Raw genomic sequence first — 21307 nt, forward strand, 5'->3', positions numbered from 1 at the left:
CCCAAGGAAGTCCCCTAGATTGTTACTTTAATTCATAGTCATAGGGCTTCCTCTCTCATCTAATATACATTGTTCTTACTGATTCCAATGTCTGCATTCCTGCTGGCCTATCAGTTCTGGGAATCTTGTATCTTGTCGAGGTATATCCAGGGTCAACACTGTGGGTGTTGAAATTGAAAACTGCTTTTACATCTTACCTTCCACCACCTTTTCCATCCCTGGAATCATCCTTCACTTTTGAAACTGCTAAGAAGCAAAAGGCCAATGACCTCGAACTCTCTGGCAGAGCCTCAGGTGAGAACTCTGTTTGCAAGTAGTAGTGGCTCCAGTTGCAGCACAACTGGAGTGATATGACCCCTTGATCTTTGACATACTCATGTAAATCAGATGTCAACTGGGCTCTAACTTCCTGTCCTTCCTTAGTGAGATGACACTGGCTCAAATCCTGTGTAATGGATTCTGAGTCACATTCCCAATCTCAATAGGTATTCCTTGTCAAGAAGTTATATCAAAGAATAGTACAGTAGTGGGTAAAATAGACTGATGGGTATCATTAATTTTAAAGCTTTCTAGTGCTTTCAGAGGAACAGGAAGGTGCAAATGCTGAGCCAGTGAATGGCATCTTGAAAGGAATCCATTCCCTTCTCCATACCAGTGAGATCTCAGGAGCTGAGGATTTTAAGTGCCAGTATGCCATGAACCTGACTTCCTAAAGGGGAAGTTGCTGGGAGCTAGGAGCAGAGCTAAGGGGCCATATTGGGTTTAAAAGATTGAACACATGTATGGTTTTGTTCTTTTGCTTTCTGCCTTTGGCTTATACTCTGGTGTCAGTTCACATGGTGCTGTTAGTAGGACAGACAACATCCAGCCACGTGCTGACCTGTCAATCTTCTCTCTCTGTTTGCTTTCCTTTTTCTCATTCCCCTTGTAAATAAACCCTTTTTAAAAAATTTCCCTCTGTGTGTCTACTTTTGAGTCTCATCCCAAGTTAAATATGCAGGTAAGGACTCACAACCTGGGTCACCCCTGTTTCCTCTGGGGTTACCTTGTGACAGTACTCCCTCCTTTTGAGGCCCCAGCCCTAACTGTGAAATGTGCACTGGTCTACTCTTCCACGAGCTCCAGACTCAACTTCTTCATGGGTCCCTTTCTTCCTCCTTCTCCTCTTTTACTTTCTCCTCTCCCACCCACCAATAATTCTATTTTTTTTTTAAGTACAAAGAGCATTCTTTTTTTTTTATTTTATGAAGATTATGCCCCAAATTTATTGAGCTATAATTAAAGTCCACTAAACTATAGGTATTTAAAGTGTGTATTATATCAGTGAATACATGATGGAATGACCGCTCAAACATTCCCATCACCTTTCAAAGTTTCCTTGTTTCCTTTTAAATCCAATTCTTTCTCAACCCCATCCCCAGGCAAATAAATATCTGCTTTCTTTCTATATAGATTAGTTCATATTTTTTAATTTTTTAAAAAATAAAATGAAATCATACAATATGTTCTCCCTCTCTTTTTTGCCTAACTTCTTTTATTATAATTTTGAGATTGTTCGGCATTCTTGTGTGTATTAATAGTTTGTCTTTATTGCTGAGTATTATGTCAATATGTATATACCACCATTTGTTTATTCATCTGCTGTTGGATTTTGGCTGTTTCTGGGTTTTGGATTTAACACATGAAACTCCTATAAACATTCACTGCAAGTTTTCAGGTTTCATGCTTGAGTGAAATATTTGGGTGGTATGGTAGAGACATGTTTAACTTTTGAAGAAACTGTCAATCTGATTTTCAAAGTGGGTATACCATCTAACACTCCCACTAAGTAATATTTGAAAGTTTCATTACTCCATATCTTTACCAACATTTGGGAGGGTCAGTCAATTTAAATTTGGCTATCTCCTTCTGGCTATCTCCTTACTGCACTGCATTTAGCTAACTCTTGGCTTCATATCTACCAAGGGGGGAACATATGCTTAGGTTTACAGAGAGTAAAATTGGATTTCACCTGTTGTGCCAGTGAAGTTAATAGTGTCCTCCCTTACCCTTTAAAGTTTGGATAATAAAATAAATGGTTTCTCTACTTCTAGTTCAATTTGCCATGGCCCCAGGCTGTCCTTCTACAGCTTCAAAGGCCCATCAAACGCCTTTTCTCAACAGACTTTTACATCCTCTAAAAGCAATTTTCCTGCTTATCTTAAATATTTTTTCCCCTGGCTAAAGCAGTATTATAGAAGGAAAGGAGTGACAAAATGTAGCCTATTGCTGGTATGTGGGTTAAGTGGAGGAGAAAGGTGGAAGGGGTCACACCAAGTTTTGACACCACCATTTGAGCTGGATGCAGTCATGCTTTAAGAAATATTCCCTAACTTTTCTAGACAAGAACCCAGGCCCCTCCCTTTTGGTATAAACTAGTTTGACTCAGGGCCTCCCCTGGTGGCGCAGAGGTTGAGCACTGGGCTACAAAGCTGCCTGCAGCCTCTGCAGTGCCAGTTCGATCCTGGGCCACCAGCGAGGGTTTCCACATGGCACGACAGACCTCTCCTGCCTCGCCCGCTGCTCCCCTCAGCAGTGTATTTCGTCAGTCTGCCTGTTCTGTTCCCCCTCTCTGGCTCTGGTGAATTCTCTCACCCTCCTGTGCTTCTGACTGTACCAAGTGCTTGTATAAATAAAATAAATTAATCTTAAAAAAAAAAAAAAACAAAGCTAGTTTGACTCAGATTTCTGTCACTTGTGTTTAAGAGTCCTGGTGAATATACACAGTAGGGGAATGTGTCTCAGAAAGACAATAGCATTCTGCCAAGTCTAACTGCTTCTCTTTTCACATCTGAAGTTCCTTCTGTCTTCCCTGACAGTTCCTGGGATCTAGCGTTGGAAATTTCAAACAGAGCACTGGTCACATTGATTGAGGATGAAACTTCAGAGGACACTAAAGGTCCTCTGGGTCCTTCACCCAGGGTCAAAGTTCAACACAATCACCACATAGTTTGTTTAATCGAGTACTCTAGTTCTGTGAATCCACTGTAATGCAGCGGGTTCTATAATCTTTAACTAAATTGTCATTTAGTCGTCTGATCCAAAAACTGTTCTGAATTTTGGGAAGCAGCCTCCATTTCAAGCCTCCATTTCCTTTCTTTTTATGATTAGAATTAAAATTTATAGAAACATATCCTATTTGCTTAGAGCACAACCTTATAAATGACCCACATGAACGTATCTCTAGATAACTGGAGGTGTGCACCCCTCCAATGAATTACTAGAGTCTTTTGAAGATACCTCTCTGTGAGCAGAGCAAAGGTATATACCAGCGGAAGAAAAGAGGAGGCCTAAAGTAGGGGGTGGCAGTAAAAAAGACCTCTTTCAGTCCGCACTAGAATGTCTCAGATAAAATTGACTGCGGAACTGAACAAGGCCTCTGATCCACAAGGATGCCTCCCAGTAGGAGTAAACTGGTCCTGGCCTTAAGCCCCCCAATCGGACTAACTGGGGCTTGCAGTGACATGGTGTTCGAGCCCCTGAGAACCCCTCGGGCAAGTAGTTCCTCAGATGACTATATGCATGCAACCAGCCTTCAGTGCATGCAACCAGCCTTCAGTGCTGGGTCGTAACCTCGGTTAAGGAGCAGCAGACCCGAGGAACCCCCCTCGGGGTGACTGCAGCCTTGGCGTTGACCCCGCCCCTTCAGCCCCTAAGTCCCGCCTGCGCTCCCAGGCCCGCCTCTGCCCGCGATGATCCGCCTCCGCGCTCCGGAGTTCCATCTCCTCCCCCAGGAGCTCCGGCCGGGCCCGCGCAGCAGGACCCTCCCCCTCTCACGCGCCGGCTCCGCACTCCACCCCTGAGCGTCCGGGCTCTACCTCTCCCCCTCCAGGTCCCGCCCCTCCCACTATGGCCCCGCCCCTCGCACTCAGGGCCCCGCCCCCTCCGGGTCCCCTTGCCTCACGCCCAGGCCCCGCCCACAGGCCCGCGGGCGCCCAGGGGCGGAGTCACGCGCGGGAGGAGGCGTGGCCGAGGTGCCCGAGGAGGCGCGGGCGGCGGGGGCGGCGCGGCCGGGACTCCGACTGTGACACGGGCGGCGAGCGGGAGCGGTGGAGCTGGTGCTGGGCATTGGCCGCGATTCTGGCGGATCCCGACGTCTCAGCGGGGCGCAGGACTTTTTCCTGGATTAACGCGACTGCGGCGACGCCGCAAGTCCTGGTGCGGTCGCTAGCCTTGGTGCGGTCGCGGCTCCCAGATTCAGCGGCCGCTCCGCCTCTGAGCAGCTCTGTAGCTCCCGCCCGCTCCGGGAGAGCGACTCTGAGAGTTTCTCCCGCAGACAGAACTGGGACGCGGGGCCCGAGGCGGCGTGCAAGGGATCCTGGGCCCCGGCCCCTGACTGGCAGCCGCGCGGGCACCCCAGCTGCAGGTACGGGCCCCCAGCTGTCCCGGCTGGACTCGGGCTTGGGAGCTGCAGGTGGAAGAAGGACGACCCCGGGAAGCGGCCGAAGGGCGCAGGCACTGGCGGTGGGTCGGGTGGGGGGTCTGGGAAGCCCGTCTCCGAGTCAGTACTAGTGAGGACAGGATTCCCAAGTTGACGTGGCCCTGACTGTCAGACGCGGGCAGCCGTAAGGGATGAGCCCTGCCTTCTGCTAGAGCCCAGGTGGGAGCCACCAAAGAGGAGAGAGAGTCCCAGAGTCGCCAGAGTTGAGAGGTGACGGTATCTGCTGATGAGGATCAGTCGCTTCCCAAGAGAAGGGATTGGTAGCCTTTGGACTGCAATGTGATATTAGAACAAAAACAAACAGAAAGCACACCCCTGATCTCTCCAGAGGAAAATGCACATGGGCCAGCCTAATTTTGTGTATTTGTTCAGAGGTTCCTGGATAGCCACTAGCCTGGGGCTTCTTGTTTAGAATTCCAGTTCTGTCTAGGTAGGGAAGGCTAATTAATGCAAACTGATTAATTCAATCAACTTATGTGCTTATTAATTTGTTTTCTAGGTGACCAAATGAAAGGTTCTTTTGGACGCTCTGGCCATGGAGAGTTAGCGTTTGTCTGAGAACTGGTTCTCCGCCTGAATCAAGCACCTTCCATTCTGTCCCTCTAAGGTCTCCTGAGTTGAATCCTTATCCAGAGAGTTCTTCTGTGGTAGTGAGGCCTTTCTGGGGCCCTGATCTTGACCAGCCATGGGGAGCACCCTGGGCTGCCACCGCTCTATCCCCAGGGACCCCTCGGACCTGTCCCACAGCCGCAAATTCAGTGCAGCCTGCAACTTCAGCAACATTCTAGTGAATCAGGAGCGCCTCAACATCAACACAGCCACAGAGGAGGAATTGATGACCTTGCCCGGGGTAACACGTGCAGTGGCGCGCAGCATCGTGGAGTACCGCGAATACATCGGTGGCTTCAAGAAAGTAGAAGACCTGGCACTTGTAAGTGGTGTGGGCGCCACCAAACTGGAGCAGGTCAAGTTTGAGATCTGTGTGAGCAGTAAGGGAAGCTCAGCACAACACTCTCCCAGCTCCCTGCGAAGGGACCTGCTGGCAGAGCAGCAACCTCACCACTTGGCCACCTCTGTACCTCTCACCCCTCGTGTCAACATCAACACCGCCACACCGGCCCAGCTCATGAGCGTGCGAGGTCTCACAGAGAAGATGGCAGTCAGCATCGTGGACTATCGCCGGGAGCATGGGCCCTTCCGCAGCGTTGAGGACCTGGTGAGGATGGGTGGTATCAACGCTGCATTCTTGGACCGGATCAGGCACCAGGTGTTTGCTGAGAGGTCCAGACCTCCATCCACTCACACCAATGGGGGTCTGACTTTCACTGCCAAGCCTCACCCCAGTCCCACCTCCCTCAGTCTGCAAAGTGAAGATCTGGACCTGCCACCAGGGGGGCCCACACAGATTATCTCCACTAGGCCTTCCGTGGAGGCCTTTGGAGGCACGAGGGATGGGAGACCTGTGTTAAGGCTGGCTACTTGGAACTTGCAGGGCTGCTCGGTGGAGAAGGCCAACAACCCTGGAGTTCGAGAGGTGGTGTGCATGACACTTCTGGAAAACAGGTGAGGACAGGAACCACCAAGGGTGTTCGGTGTCAAAGCAGCTCTTGCATGTCCTCATCTGTGCATGCAGATGAGTGGACTTTTTGGAAGGTAGGGAAGGACCAACACTATTTGCTAAGTGTTCTTGAGACTATAGCCAATATTGTCTCTTGTGACTGAGCTCTCCTTCTGCTCCAGAATCTCCTTCTGCTCATGGCCTTGGTCTTGAATGTGGCATATCTGAGATCAGTTCATAATTTCGGCTAAGTGGCGATTATGTTGGTGTTATTGCTTTGGAGTCTGTTGTTTGACTCACTGGACTTGGTGGGATATACCAAGATCAGGCACTCAGAACCTAGGAACTATTGTACAGTTTTACATGTGAGAAAGAGCTAATTGGATTGCTTTTAAGGGAGGGAAAGTCACATTTGTTCCATTAAATATGTCTGTGTGCACAAAATCATCTTAAAGATCAGGTATTTGAAAACACTTGTACTGTATATTTACCAAAATGCTGTGAATGAATCTCTCTTCATTCTTTTTCCTTATTTAGCCTGAAGTTGGTTTTCAGGCCCACAATTGCAGCCCCAAATGTATGTTCCCTCTCTCGTCTCATAGCCAAACTGATGTGTGGTGAATATTGGTCAGATTTTCCCGTTTGAACCTTTGGGGAAGAGAATTGTAGGATAGCCTCTTTTCAGTGTTTACATTTTCCCGACATTGATCTCTGTAGGAACTTCTGTTAAGTCTCCATAAAACAAAAACAATATTATTGTAACAGTAAGTCTTCCAGTTAGTAAAATAGGTTTATATAATGCAGTCAGCTTTGGGAAGAAAACGAGTATTTTTAACAGTTCCTCTAGGTCAGAAAGCCTCTGATACTGGCCTGGAGGGATTTGACCCTGCCACCCACCAGAGGTGTGTAATGTTTGTAGCCTCTTGCTTCTTTTCTCTGTATTGGCTTGTTGATGGGGCTGGCAGGTGGTAGTTTGGTGACATGAAGTAAACTCATGGCAGATAATCACTGTGAGTTGTGCAGACCGTCAGGGTAATGAGTGAGGAGAAAACCAGATCAAAACATTTCTCTGGTATGTCCTGGTAGCACACTCTCATTACTGAGGGATTGTGCCCTGGGTTGGAGGACTGGACCCAAGAGCCCCTAAGTGCTTTTTCTGCACTGCTGTGTCCTGTTTTGCACCATAACTCAGTCCTTTTACAAAATCAGCATGTGTACAGATAAGAACTAGACCCAGCCCCGTGAGGTATTTATCAGGGATAGCTTGATCATGGTTCATTGAAAGCACCAAGGACATAAGGGAAGGGGAGGGGTGGGCAATCCAGGGAAGGACAGCCGTTTAATTCCTATCATGACTTTTATTAAGGCTCGATTTGGGGGGAGAAAGAGATGAATTGGTATCCGAAGTTACCCCAGTGGGAATCACTACCTAGGCACACTTGCGCATTTACTGTGACAGCTATTTTTCCAGTATGGTCCTTGGACCAACATCAACATCAGCCACTGACTCAGAAGCTGTGGATTTCTGTATTCTTGCATGCCCTCTGCGTGGTTCTGCTGCACACAAAGTTTGAGCTCCACCATACTATGTGTGGCATCAGCTCTCCCCCATAGTTTGCTCTGGAAAATACATTTCCCTGTGCTGGTTTTTCTGGCAAGGTTGGGGGAGCCGTGCAGCACTTATTAGACCCTATGTTTCCTTTGATTGTTTGATTGCCCCTGTAGAACCCTTGAAGGTTCCACTCTTCAGCGGGTAACTGGGAAACGAGGGACACTGAAGAAGGGACAGATAACTCCTTCCAGTGTGGAATTAGGATTTGTCTTCGTTTTCCTTTTTGCACTTTCTAGAGGGGTGGTGAGTTGTTGAAGACTTTAAACTGCTATCCTCGGGCAAGAGTGCTAGAAGAGCTTATCCAAACCCAGAAGCCCCTGGAAGTAAGTAGGAAGGTAACCTACACCTCTGTCACGTTTGTCACATTCACCCACATGCATTTTTCTGTGGGCTGATGGTTCCTTTTGCTTATTCACAGTATGTTTAGCATTTTGGGCTCTCCTAGCACCTTCTTGGTAAACAAGAAATAATAGGCTTAGGGTCTGATTCCCTGCAGAGCTGGTGTGAGTACGTTGCCTGTTGCCTATGTAACTGTGCTAGGACACCAAAGACAGCTGGCTGTGACAAAGTGGATCATGAGTCCAAGACAGAGCTGTGTGTTCATCCTGATTCACAAAAATCTCTTGCATTGCAATTGTTCCCTTTATTAGTAAGAGGAAATACATTTCATTTGAGCAAGAATGGATGCAGGTAAATTTCCAGGAGCCCCTTATTTTCCTAAATGTATACATATAATTTTTGCATGTGCCTTCATATTTTCCAAAAGCTTTCCCATTCATTTGATTTCCCCAGTTACTCTGAGAAGTAGGTAATGCTTGCTTTCATTAATGAATCTCTGTCTTTGGGTTAGATGAAGTTGAGTGACTTGCCTCCATCCTCCAATTTATTGATGACTCAACTGGGACTAAGACCTAGACCTCCTGACTTTAGACCCAGCATCTTTGCAAGCAAGTTTATTTTAACTCTGCCTCTTGTTCAGGCATTCCACATTTTTCCCAGTTAAGGGCACATGCCAAATTGTGTGCTAGGCACTTTTTCTTAAATCTGTTGTAAAGACATTTTAAAGAAACCCTTGGTCCCACCTCTTCTGTGTTAAATTGGTGAAATTCCTTAACTTCTCCAGGTCTCAGTTTTTCCATCTGTTAAATATGGCTACTGGAGGCAGGGGTGGGAAAGAAAGAGAGAAAGAAAAGGAGAGAGAAGGAGGGTTGGGGTAGAGAGAGAGAGAGAGAGAGAGAGAGAGAGAGATCTTTGAGCCTTGAACTCTTTTTTTTTTTTTTTTTTTTTGCAAAGGGAATAGCTAGCCTTTAGTTTTCCTCTCTGCTTTAGTAGGTGTGTTTTCTTGTACTACAGCATGCCTGTGAAGGATGGGAGTTAGAGTCCTTTCTTGTCCTGAGATGTTGCTGCATTCATTGGTAGATGAACACATGTGAGCCACAAGAAACCATATTTTGCACATGAAGCCTGAGGTAGGAGGGCAGAAAGCTAGCTTATCATGCAATCACCAGAAGTCTTCAAGGACGTCATGCTGGGCACAGAACTGATGGGTTTCATCACAACCCTTTGCCAAATCTCAGTCTTAGGCAATGTTTTTCCTTCTTTGTATTTATGGAGCAAGACTAAAGGAGGAGTGCTTCTGCTAAACATCCTTGCAAAATTTGGTGACAGCCTACAGATGGAATGAAGATGGTTTAAGTTTTATTTTTCATTTCTTTTCTGAGGAGGTGTTCTATTTCAAAAAGTACCTTTGGTTTCTCAAAGTATAAACCCTGGGGATGCTAACAGAGAATCTCTAAAAGAAATAAGGAGGCTTAACATCTACCTGCTTGTTTTCCCATGGCCTGCATCAGAAGGGAACTTGAGTGTCAACGTCTTTAGCTTTAGAGTGGTCTAAATCTGTTTTCTCAATACACAAGTGTCCCAAGTATCAAAGCATGAGTGAATTAGTGCCTGGTATAAACACTGATTGTGAAAAAAGAGTTTTTTCTTCATTAGGCTTGATTAGTAGGGTCAGTGTAGACACAACCTATATGAATTGTTCCTTGATTCATTCAATAAAAAATATGTATTGAATGACTGCTATGTACATGCATATGCTAAATTCAGGAGTCAGTTTGGCCCTGCTATTTAGTGGAATTAAGTAAATACAAGTAGACTGGTATGGCTCAGTCTCAAAACAGTCTGATAAACCAAGATTTCTGTGGCAAGTCACCAAGCTTGATTGATAATTATTGTATTTTTTCTCATAAAAATAATAGGCTTATCATGGGGAATTGAAAGATGGGTCGATGCAGCCAGACATAACATCTGGGGGCAACCCACACACCCCACCGCACCGCCCTCCAGCACTGCCCTTAAAATAGAAATTGTCAAAGCATTTAGACAGCTGTGGAAATTGAGGCTCAGAGAGATTAAATAGCACCACGTGGACTTCAGAAATGTAGATATTGGGGTCAGGATTTGAAACCAGGTATTTGTCTGATTTCAAAGTAGGAAATGGAGGCGTCTCTTCCCAAATTCCATGTCCTTTTACTGGCCCTCCAGTATATCTTCCCTGTCTTGGGTCTGGGACTGACCAGGCACCATGGCTTCATCTAGACTCTTGGAACTGAGTCAAGCCCTTGGAGGCTTCTGCTCCCTTCCTGTGTTTGTTCCTCTGAAGGACAGGGCTTATGGCCAGAGGTAGAGCAATCCAGAAAGGGACAGGGCCCTCCACCCCGCTCCTCAAGTATGAATCTGTGACCTTGGCTCAGTTCCAAGGCAAAGTTCTAATTTTCTGAGCCAAGGAACTCTTGGTCATTTTCAGAGAAAGAAGGTGGTCAGTAATGGGACTGCTATGGATTGATAAAGACAGTATGAATGAAAAGAGTCATGCTGTGCACAGAACACTAACAATGAGTTTATTTCGCCAAAGGGAGGGAAGGATGTTATTTTTGTCCTTCAGGAAAGCTGGGTCCATTTGGGATCTGATTTGAGGGATTTGATAGTATTGATTCTCCCAGGAGATATTTATTCCTTCTTATTCATTCATGTATCTGTTGAGTTCCACTAGATACCAAGTGCTGTCTCAGGCTCTAGTAATAAAGTAGAGAAAAAAAAATCCCCACTCCTATGGAGCTTCCGTGCAAGGCAGGGAGATGAACAAATCAGTATGTAGACACGTAATTACAGATAGTCGCGAATGCTGAGGAGGGTGGAGCCAAAGACAGTCTTGAGCTAGATGGGGTTCCAGACAGGTCTCAGTTGAAAGCTGATGGATGAGAAGGTGCCAGGAATGAAAAAGTTGGGGAAAAGAGTGCTCTACTAGACAAATCAGCAAGCGCAATCAAAGGCCCTGAGAGTGCTCTAGACAGCAAACCAGAGTTCTGGGAATATCAAGTGACTGGGTTGCAGGGGAAGGCAAGACCAGAGGCAGGGTCTCCAAGGCTTTTATTTTAACAACCAAAGAAGGCCATAGAGAGTTAGGAGAGACTGATAAGTGACTGGTTACTGGGTTGTTCTGGTAGCTTGGAGGGGTGAGGAGGGGCACTGGAGTGTGTTGTGGAGTTGAGAGGCTTTGCAGATAAAGGCTAAAAAAGATAGTGACCTGGGAAAAGGGAAAGTAGATGGGGAAGAGAGGATCTTTTAGAGGTAGAAACTGGAAAGACTTGCCTGTTTGGGATATTGGGAGGATTAACTGGTGGATTCCTAGAAGACAGGCTCAGAGGCATTTAAGAAATCCCGGGCTGACTGGCATGCCTCAGCATCTTCTCCACACGATGCAGCTTGCTCACCTCATCCCCTCCACTGCTGCTTCCTCCCTGGGATCTTGGTCCGTACTGGGTGGAGGAAGAGGCTTTGTGGTCTGTTCTCTCTGCAGACCTGGTGCCTAGCAAGGCCACATTTTCTCTTTATTATCTATGACACGGAGAACAAAGTCATTTTAGGGGAGTTTTAGTGGACTATCTCTATCAAAAGCCATTTACATAAATTCGATACTGATTGAAGACTACTCTGAGCCTGGTATCTGGTGAGGTCAGGGCACCAGGCGACCCCGCCCTGTCATCAGGGAGTTCAGTCTTTGGAAGGAGACATTTTGCAGATATTTATGAGGGTGTGTGATGAGGAAGGAGGAGAAGCTTCACTACAGGACTATAGCCCCTGTATGTCTGGTTCCTGCGGTATGTGGAAAGCTCAGGAGAAAGAATAGGGGCAGGACCCTCATCAGGTGGTTGGGAAGAGGCTTATTTGGAGGGGAGCTTGGGGTCTGAGTAGCAAGAGTGTGATGCCATGGGGTGGGGGGGGCAATAAGAGGGGAGGTCAGCAGCCCTTCACACAATTGAGGAGTGAAGAGTGGAAAATGGGAGTCATTTTCTTACATGCAGGAGTCTAGGCTGGCCCACCACCAAGGTCTATAACCTGAAATGTTAAGATAGGAACATAGCAGGCTTGTACAAATGCAGTCACGCTATGGAGAATCAAATATGCAAACTCACTTAGGAAGAGGTAAGGTAAGGTGTATGTTACTCAAATAATTTTTTTTTTAAAGATTTATTTATTTATACAAGCACTGGGTACAGTCAGAAGCCCGGGAGGGTGAGAGGATTCACCAGAGCCAGAGGGGAGAGCAGAGCAGGCAGACTGACGAAACACACTGCTGAGGGGAACAGCGGGAGGCAGGAGAGGTCTGCGCGCCATGTGGGACCCTTGCCAGCCGCCAGGGATCGAACCGGCGCTGCAGAGGCTGCGGGCAGCTTCGCAACCCAGCGCTCAACCGCTGTGCCACCGGGGAGGCCCAAATATGTTATTTTTATTTCAAAATTTCCCTACCTTATAGAAGATTTTATCCCAGAATTCCCTGATAATATTTCTGCCAATAACAAATCAAATGATGTATGTCACTGACATTTGATGAGCTCATCATGGACACCCTGCTCTGTGTATAGTGAGTACAGCTGAGTGGAAATGCCATATCCATGACTCCTAGCATCACAACAGCCAGGAGATGCTGCCATAATGCCCTGCTGTAACTGCAGATGTCCAGTCTTCAAATAATATTTAGGAACCTCAGATGCTCCCTGGTCTGGACAAGTTCTTACTGTAATGTTTTGATTGACAGATACCAAATGGCTGCATTCCATTGTGTGGGGACCCTGGGGAGATGTGTTCAGAGTGGACATTTCATAGGAAGAAAAGTCTTAAATCCTACCTAACTACTGGATACAGAAGCCCTGGGTTTTCTGCACCCACTACAGCTCCCAAACTATGTTGCTTTGTTGTTTGTTGCCAGTGAGCCTTTGTTTCCTGTAGGTTCTATTTTGGTTCAGCCATTACCTGATTAAGCCGTTAGGCTGGACCTTCAATTGTTTTATCTGGAGGCCACTATAAACTCCTGAAATACAGAGCTTCAGCCAAGAGAATGTTGTTCACATTGTCACATTTAAGGTTACGTGCGTTTTGGGTGTGGTTTTATGGTGTTTTAAGGATCTGAATCTTGTTTGCTCACACCAAAGCTGGAAGGTGAAATGGGTGCTTAGTGTTTCTCATGGTGTGCTGAAAGTATAGTGTCTTTTAAAGTGGGAGGTCTCCTTGTCTTGTTGGTTTTTTAAATACTGATCCAATATTTGGTTTTTAAAAACTTCTCCAGAACGCACTTCATTAAAGCAAATTCAGTCTGCCTCTTAAGTTTTTCGCATCTGTTTTTTTATTTTATTTATTTATTTATTATAATTTTATTTATTTATTTATTTATTTATTTATTTATTTATTTATACAAGCACTGGGTACAGTCAGAAGCGCGGGAGGGTGAGAGGATTCACCAGAGCCAAAGCGGGGAGCAGAGCAGGCAGAAGGACCGAAGTACACTGCTGAGGGGAGCAGCGGGCGGCAGGAGAGGTCTGCACGCCATGTGGGACCTCGCCTGGCAGCCGGGGATCGAACTGGCACTGCAGAGGCTTCAGGCAGCTTCGCAACCCAGCGCTCAACTGCTGTGCCACCAGGGAGGCCCTACATCTCTGTTTTTTTAATCGGATATTGGGAAAAAGTAAAAATTTTCATGGCCTCACATTACCAGTGACTGGCATTAGGCCTTGGACTCAGCTCCAGTAGATTCAAGGCTCTGTCCTTCCTTGCTCTGCGGGTAGCCTCTGCAGCTTCAGGTCACTCTGCACTTTACTGATCAGTTTTTTTACAAAGTGATTCCCAGTCTTTTCAAATTTGATGACTCATTCTAAAGAGCAAAATATTGCTTGTATTTCCCCCCACCTCATGATGATTGTACTTACAGCTTCAGTTGTAGTTGTGCTAAGAACAAAACCAATAATTAACACTAAAGGAGGGCAATTAAGACTGAAACTCAGGCTTCAGGAGCTTCATATGTGAGTATCATCTTTCACCCTCTTTTACAGAAGGAATGGTACAAAAGGGATGGCCCAGGGAAGCTGAGTAATTTTTACCAAGGGTCACACAGCCTGTACATATGTACATGGTAGAGCTTGGGTACAACTCAAGCAGTTAGTCTCCAACACATGCTCATTTAAAAAAAAATTCTGAGTTTGCTAGTGCTTTTCTCTGTGTTTGTATTTTATTCCTCACCCCAGCCTGCATACTAGACTAGTTTTCCTCTTACCCAAATTGGTGAGTTCCTTAAGTCCTGATCTCTATATACAATGATGTCACTGTGTGCATGTGTGTACGTGCACTTGTGTCTAGTGTTTGTTTCTTCAGAGTGGAGAAAGGTTATATGCAAAACTATCTGAGTACAGTTTCAGAGTTGGTTTTATTTTATCACTTTTGAGACTTTTACAATTATCTTGGCCATAACTATTTTCACAGACGTTTCTTTGAATAACTTTCATAAATGTCTTCTAAACAATCATCCAAGAAAACACCCCAGAAACAACTCTGCACACATTGCCATTTTGCCAGTTGACATTACATTATAAGAGAACATAGTAATATGTACAGCTGGCATGAACAAGTCTGGGGACAGACACAGCTGGCCCTGTTTGAGTACATGCTGCCCCTCTTGAATGCACAGTTGATCCAGCCCAGTGTACTCAGTGTGCTTTGGAAATCTATCCCTCAGCATCTTTTAGGAGAGGAATGGACAATCCACTGGGCCCTTTGCCTGGATTAGAAAACATCTACTGTGTTTTGTTTTTTTTAAAGATTTATTTATTTATACAAGAACCAGGGTACAGGCCAGATGCGTGGGAGGGTGAGAGGACTCACCAGAGACAGAATGGGAAACAGAACAGGCAGAATGATGAAATACACTGCTGAGGGGAGCAGCGGGCGAGACAGGAGAGTTCTGCTTTGCCATTTGGGCTTCTCGCCAGCTGGCCGGGATTGAACCCATGCTGAAGAGGCTACGGACAGCTTCACAATTCAGCGCGCAACCTCCTGCACCACCAGGGAGGCCCTCTACTGTGTTTTTTAAAGATGCTAGCACTGTTAGTATGACAAGGGGCACCCAGGGACTCCAAACTTGCATGCTCTAAAATGGGCTCTGCCATCCAACACATAAGGACAAAGGAAGCATACTCCTAGAGTGGGAGAACTTTAATAGAATGAGTGTGCATAAAAAGAAAGAACAAAGTTTCTAATAAGAGTGTCCCAGTAAAACACTCAGTTGCTTATCCCCTCGTGGATAAATGCCTAGCCCAACAGTGTCTTCCTAAAATGGCACCTGAGGCCTGAAAGGTTGCCACAAGTCCTAAGAACATTCTGGTGGGGACCCGTATGAAGGGGGTTTTGAAGCAGGTCCCAGAAAGCTGGGACAAAAGGAATAGGAATCAAAGTACAAATCAAGGTAACTGCTGTCATTATCAGCCTTCCCATGTGTCTCTCCGCCACACGTTTCCTTCCCAGCTGTACCAGGACACACGTCAAATCACAGGAACAGAAGCTCACTCTTTTTCCCTCCCTGCCTTCCATGGTATATGTTCAGCTCCAACCCTTATTCTCTCATTCCCTAATTACTGCTGGGACCTGTAGTCCTAGGCGGCTGCATGTCAGTGGAGTGGAGGTGAGAAACAGGGTACCTCCCCTAACTGTACTTGGCCCAGATACTAATTATTAGTCTGGAGACAGCGTTTGTATATTGATGACCCTGCCAGTAACTTCAGGTTGTTACTGACCCACCATTACTTTCTTTAGAAGATTGACTGAAATTTGTAACTAGTTATCAAGTCAAGCGTTTATCATTATCCCAAATCCTCCCAGAAATCTCTTGCAACTTGTAGAAATAAAAGAGGTGGGGCCTCCCCAGTGGCGCAGCGGTTGAGCGCTGGGTTGCAAAGCTGCCTGCAGCCTCTGCAGCGCCAGTTCGATCCCCGACAACCAGTGAGGGTCCCACATGGTGTGACAGACCTCTCCTGCCACACCCGCTGCTCCCCTCAGCAGTGTATTTTGTCGGTCTACCTGTTTCCCGCTCTGGCTCTGGTGAATTCTCTCACCCTCCCGTGCTTCTGACTGCACCCAGTGCTTGTATAAATAAATAAATAAATCTTTAAAAAAATAAATAAATAAAAGAGGTGAAGGAGTAATGAAAATTTTTTTGGACTTAGACCCACTGGCCAGCATTTTCTTCAGGACATAGAGGCCTGCTTACAAAACCCATGAATAACCTTAATCTAGGCAGGATTTGAACAGGTGGTCTGGACTAGTTGACTTATAAAATAACTTCCAGGGCAGTATAACTGCACTGTCTGCTTTCACTGTTCTGAATTTAATTTTCAAGCTCGATTTTTGTTAATGCTAAATATATGTTCACAGAAGTGAAATAGCATGAGAACTTTGTGTTACAGTATACTTGTGTGGGACTCAGTTAAGTGCCAGTCAGGACTGAAGTTGATTTATGAACTTGAATTGTCTTGGTTTTAAAGCTTCTAATGTTTAAAATAAAAATGCAAGTATTTTTGTTTTTTGATATTGCTAGATTTTCAAATTAGAAATCAAAGTTGCTCTATCATCTAAACTCAGGGGTAAATTTAACTGAACAGCATCTGGAATTATGAAATGGTTGTTCAAAACCTATTTTTCATTTTTCTGATTCAAAACAATAATTGAATGCTAAGTTCTTACCTTTCCACAGCAATTTTAAAGGGCACTAAAATTTGTCTAATGTTATCATAGAGGTCTGGAATGTGGGACTTTGGAGGAGTTGGATTTTTAAAAAATTGAGATATATGCTCATACCCTACATTTTACTCCTTTGAGATGGTTTTTGATATGTTCACAGAGTTGTGCAGTCATTACCACTATTCAAGAACATTTTTATCACCCCAGAAGGAAACGCCATACTTATAAGTAGTCATGACCCTCCTCCTAGCCCCAGGCAGCTACTAATCTAATTTCTGTCTCTATGATTTGCCTGTTTTATGCACCTCATATAAATGGAATTATATGTGGTCTTTTGTGTCTGGCTGTTTTTATTTAGCATAAAGTTTCAAGGTTCATCAATGTACTTTTCTTTTTATGGTTGAATAATATTCCACTACATGGATATACCACATAGTCTTTATTCAGTCATCTACTGATGGATATTTGGTATAAGCTGGAGTAACAACCTGCTATTATGAATAATGCTGCTATGAACATTCATGTATAAATTTTTCTGTGGGCATGTTTTCATTTCCCTTAGGTACATACTTGGGAGTAGAGTTGCTGATGCTTGTGGTAGTTCTGTTTGACATTTTGAGGAACACCAAACTGTTTTCCAGAATGACTACACTATTTTACATTGCCACCAGTAATGTATGAGGGGTCCTATTTCTCCATCCTCTTCTTTGTTATTGTCTGTCTTTTTTACTATAGCCACGTTGGTGTTATCTCATTGGAGGGTTTGAATTGCATTTACCTGTAGTAATGATAGTTAGCATCTTCTCACGTGTTGACATTTGTGTATCTTTTAACAGCCTTTTTACTATTCTTTCTTTGGAGAGACACCTATCTATTTAGATCTGGGTGGGCTGTATACAGATAGGTTTCCAAGCTGATAAAATACAAGGTATATCGGTATCTTTGTTCTAACTGCCTTTTTACAATTCCTTAATTCTTAGTCATAGGGTCATGAAACTGTTAGCTAGCTCAGAATAATTGCTTTGTAATAGGAAAAAGTGCCACCATCCTGCATAAATACCCCTTATTTGGGAAGAAACTGGACCATTCCATTTAGTATGCCTTGTGATTCTCACTGGACTGGTATCTCTGCACTGGACTTTGAACAATGGCCTTAAGAAGTATATGTGTTACCTGTTTGCAGATGATATGATAATATACATAGAGAACCCCAAAAACTCCACAGAAAAACTAATTCAACTAATCAATCAGTTCAGTAAAGTGGCAGGATACAAAATCAACATGCAAAAATCAGTAGCCTTCCTATACACAAACAATAAACCTGAAGAAGAAGAAATCAAAAAAACTATCCCTTTTATTATCGAAACAAAAAAAAAAATCAAATACTTGGGAATAAATCTAACAAAAGAGGTAAAGGACCTATACAAAGAAAACTATAAAACACTGTTAAAAGATGGGCCTCCCCGGTGGCGCAGCGGTTGAGCGCTGGGTTGCGAAGCTGCCCACAGCCTCTGCAGTGCCGGTTCGATCCCCGGCTGCTCCCCAGCCACCGGAGGAGGGACCCACATGGCGCGCAGACCTCTCCTGCCGCCCGCTGCTCCCCTCAGCAGTGTCCTTCGGTCCTTCTGCCTGCTCTGCTCCCCGCTCTGGCTCTGGTGAGTTCTCTCACCTTCCCACGCTTCTGACTGTACCCAGTGCTTGTATAAATAAATAAAAATAAATCTTAAAAAAAAAAAAAAAAAAAAACACTGTTAAAAGAAATAGAAGAAGACACAAAGAAATGGAAAGACATCCCCTGCTCATGGATGGGAAGAATGAACATTATTAAAATGGCCATCCTACCAAAAGCAATATGCAGATTCAATGCTATTCCAATAAAAATTTCAATGTCATTCTTCAAAGAAATAGAACAATTATTGATGAAATTCATATGGAATCACCAAAAACCCCAAATAGCCAAAGATCTCCTGAAAAAAAAAGAAGGGATTGGAGGCATCACACTCCCAGACTTCAAACTATACTACAAAGCCATAATCATCAAAACTGCATGGTATTGGAACAAGAACAGATACACAGACCAGTGGAATCAAATAGAAAATCCAGAAATAAACCCACAGATTTATGGTCAAGTAATCTTTGACAAAGGAGCAAAGACTACGCATTGGAGCAAAGAAAGTTTGTTCAATAAATGGTGCTGGGAAAACTAGGTCGCTACATGCAAAAGAATGAAGCTTGACTACTACCTAACACCATACACAAAAACCAACTCAAAATGGATTAAAGAACTAGACATAAGACCTGAAACCATAAAATACATAGAAGGAAATATAGCGAAACACGACATGATGTGCACATCAAAGACATCTTTACAGACACATCACCCAAAGCAGTGATAGTGAAGGCAAAGATAAACAGCTGGGACTACATCAAATTAAAGAGCTTCTGCACAGCAAAAGAGACAATAACCAAAACAAAGAGAAACCCCACCGGCTGGGAGAACATTTTTGCACACAACACTAATGATAAAGGACTGATCACAAAAATCTACAAAGAGCTGATGAGACTCAACAACAACAAAGAAAATGACCCAGTCAAAAAATGGGCAGAAGAGCTAAAAAGAAACTTCTCTGAAGAGGAAATGCAAATGGCCAACAGGCATATGAAAAAATGTTCAACATCACTTGTCATCAGGGAAATGCAAATCAAAACTACCATGAGATACCATCTTACACCAGTGAGAATGGCACATATTAAAAAAACTAGCAACAATAAATGTTGGTGAGGTTGTGGAGAAAAAGGAACTCTCCTGCACTGTTGGTGGGAGTGCAAACTAGTCCAACGATTATGGAGAGCTGTGTGGAGATTTCTTGACCTACTAAACATAGAGCTTTCATATGATCCAGCAATTCCACTCCTAGGTATTTACCCAAAGGACACAGAAACATCAATTCCAAAGAGCACCTGCACCCCTATGTTTATAGCAGCACTATTTATAGTAGCTAAGCTTTGGAAACAGCCCAAATGCCCAAAAATAGATGACTGGATCAAGAAGATGTGGTACATATACACCATGGAATATTACTCAGCATTCCAAAAAGATAAACACATGCAATTTGCAGCAACATGGATGGAGCTGGAAGGGATCATGCTCAGAGAAATAAGCCAGAAAGAGAAAGAAAAATACTGATGGTCTCACTCATAGCAGGAATCTAGAAAACTTAAATAAGGGACCAGGAAAAAGAATAACTATAAGAAAGAAAATATCAAAATCAACAAACAACTATGAACCAGAGACACTCCATGGGGGGTGGGGGCTGGGGAAAGGAGGGCTTGGGGTCAAAATAAGGGGGTTGTAATTGTAAGGAAAATATAAAAATAAAATTTAAATAATAAAAAAATTAAAAAATAAAAAAAAGAAGTATATGTGTTACCCAATATTCACATTATGTGTTTTAGATGGAAGTTTAGTATTTTAAAGACAAAATGTAACCTACATTATGCCAGGATCTGCAGGGAGAGGTGAGCTTCGGACATTTCATCATAGTATCTGCAAAATCACAGGACTCTAGGCCAGAAAACAACCTCGAAGGAGCAACTTCTATAGGATTCTACCTATTGTCATAGACAATAAAATTATGTATATACTTATTTCCTTATTCTTTTAGCCTCAGCTGTGGAGAGTTGAGCCATTCTACCCTTATTTATGGCACTCTGTCATCAATCAATGCAAGGCCCCTCTGTTGTTTACTACTCTTTAAAAAACTGTTTTTCTTCTTTATCCTCATCTCCACTCATCCTCCTCTGTTGGATTCCCAGTGCAATGTGTTAAATATGTATCTTTAGACATAACCTTTAAAAAATTAGTGGTTTTCATCTATAAAGCATGTGTTTTTATGGTTTCCAACTAGTTCTTTGCTTCTGACTACTCTTTGCCATTGCCCATGTTCAAGGATAGTGTTTCTTGGGCCTACCTGAGGGCCGGGCTGCCTGGGCTCCCTGTGGCCAGCTGGGTCCAGCTGCAGCAGCAGTTACTTGTAAGCTGTTTGGATTTCCCCATTGAGGAACAACTTCTCTCATATATATTTGGCCCATGTGGTAAAATTTAAAGTTGCTTTTTTTTTAAGTTATTGGTTTTGAAGGGTTCATGCACGTTCTTGACATCAATCCCTTTGGTCCCAGGGATTGCAAAACTCTTCTCCAAGTCCATCTTTCCCAGTAACTTTGTCTGTGTTGCTCTTCACAGCTCAGAAATGCTTGATTTTGTTGTGGTCAAATTTATCAATTTTCCTTTAGGATACTGTTTAACAAATCCATCCTACCCCAAATTTATGCTTATGTTTTCCTCCTAGCACCTTAGTTTTATAGTTTTGTTTTGTCTTTCATATTTAAGTTCTTAATTTAGCTAAAGTTTACTTTTGTATAGATATGAGGCTAGGATTTACTTTTCTTTGTTTTTTTTCCAATGTTCCCAATACTATCTATAAACATCTTTGTCTTTTCCTTACCAATTTGGAACTCCACCTTGGTCATACATATTCTCATCCTGAGTAATTTTAATTCATTTTGCCTTTCTCTGTGATTCACATTTTTTTAA

At 44.1% G+C, this 21307-nt stretch overlaps 1 protein-coding gene across 1 annotated transcript in view; it reads left to right on the plus strand.

The window, feature by feature from the left end:
• Positions 1 to 5165: 5165 nt before the first annotated feature.
• Positions 5166 to 21307, plus strand: part of EEPD1 (endonuclease/exonuclease/phosphatase family domain containing 1) — a gene marked incomplete at both ends in the record, with an annotated part of 106652 nt that continues 90510 nt past the window's right edge. The window contains one exon of the mRNA XM_084229909.1: positions 5166 to 6043. Coding sequence (XP_084086035.1) covers positions 5166 to 6043 — 878 coding nt within the window. The remainder of the gene's footprint in view (positions 6044 to 21307) is intronic.

This window comes from Talpa europaea (genome assembly GCF_964194135.1).
Source record: "Talpa europaea genome assembly, chromosome: 3".
Classification (NCBI taxonomy): domain Eukaryota; kingdom Metazoa; phylum Chordata; class Mammalia; order Eulipotyphla; family Talpidae; genus Talpa; species Talpa europaea.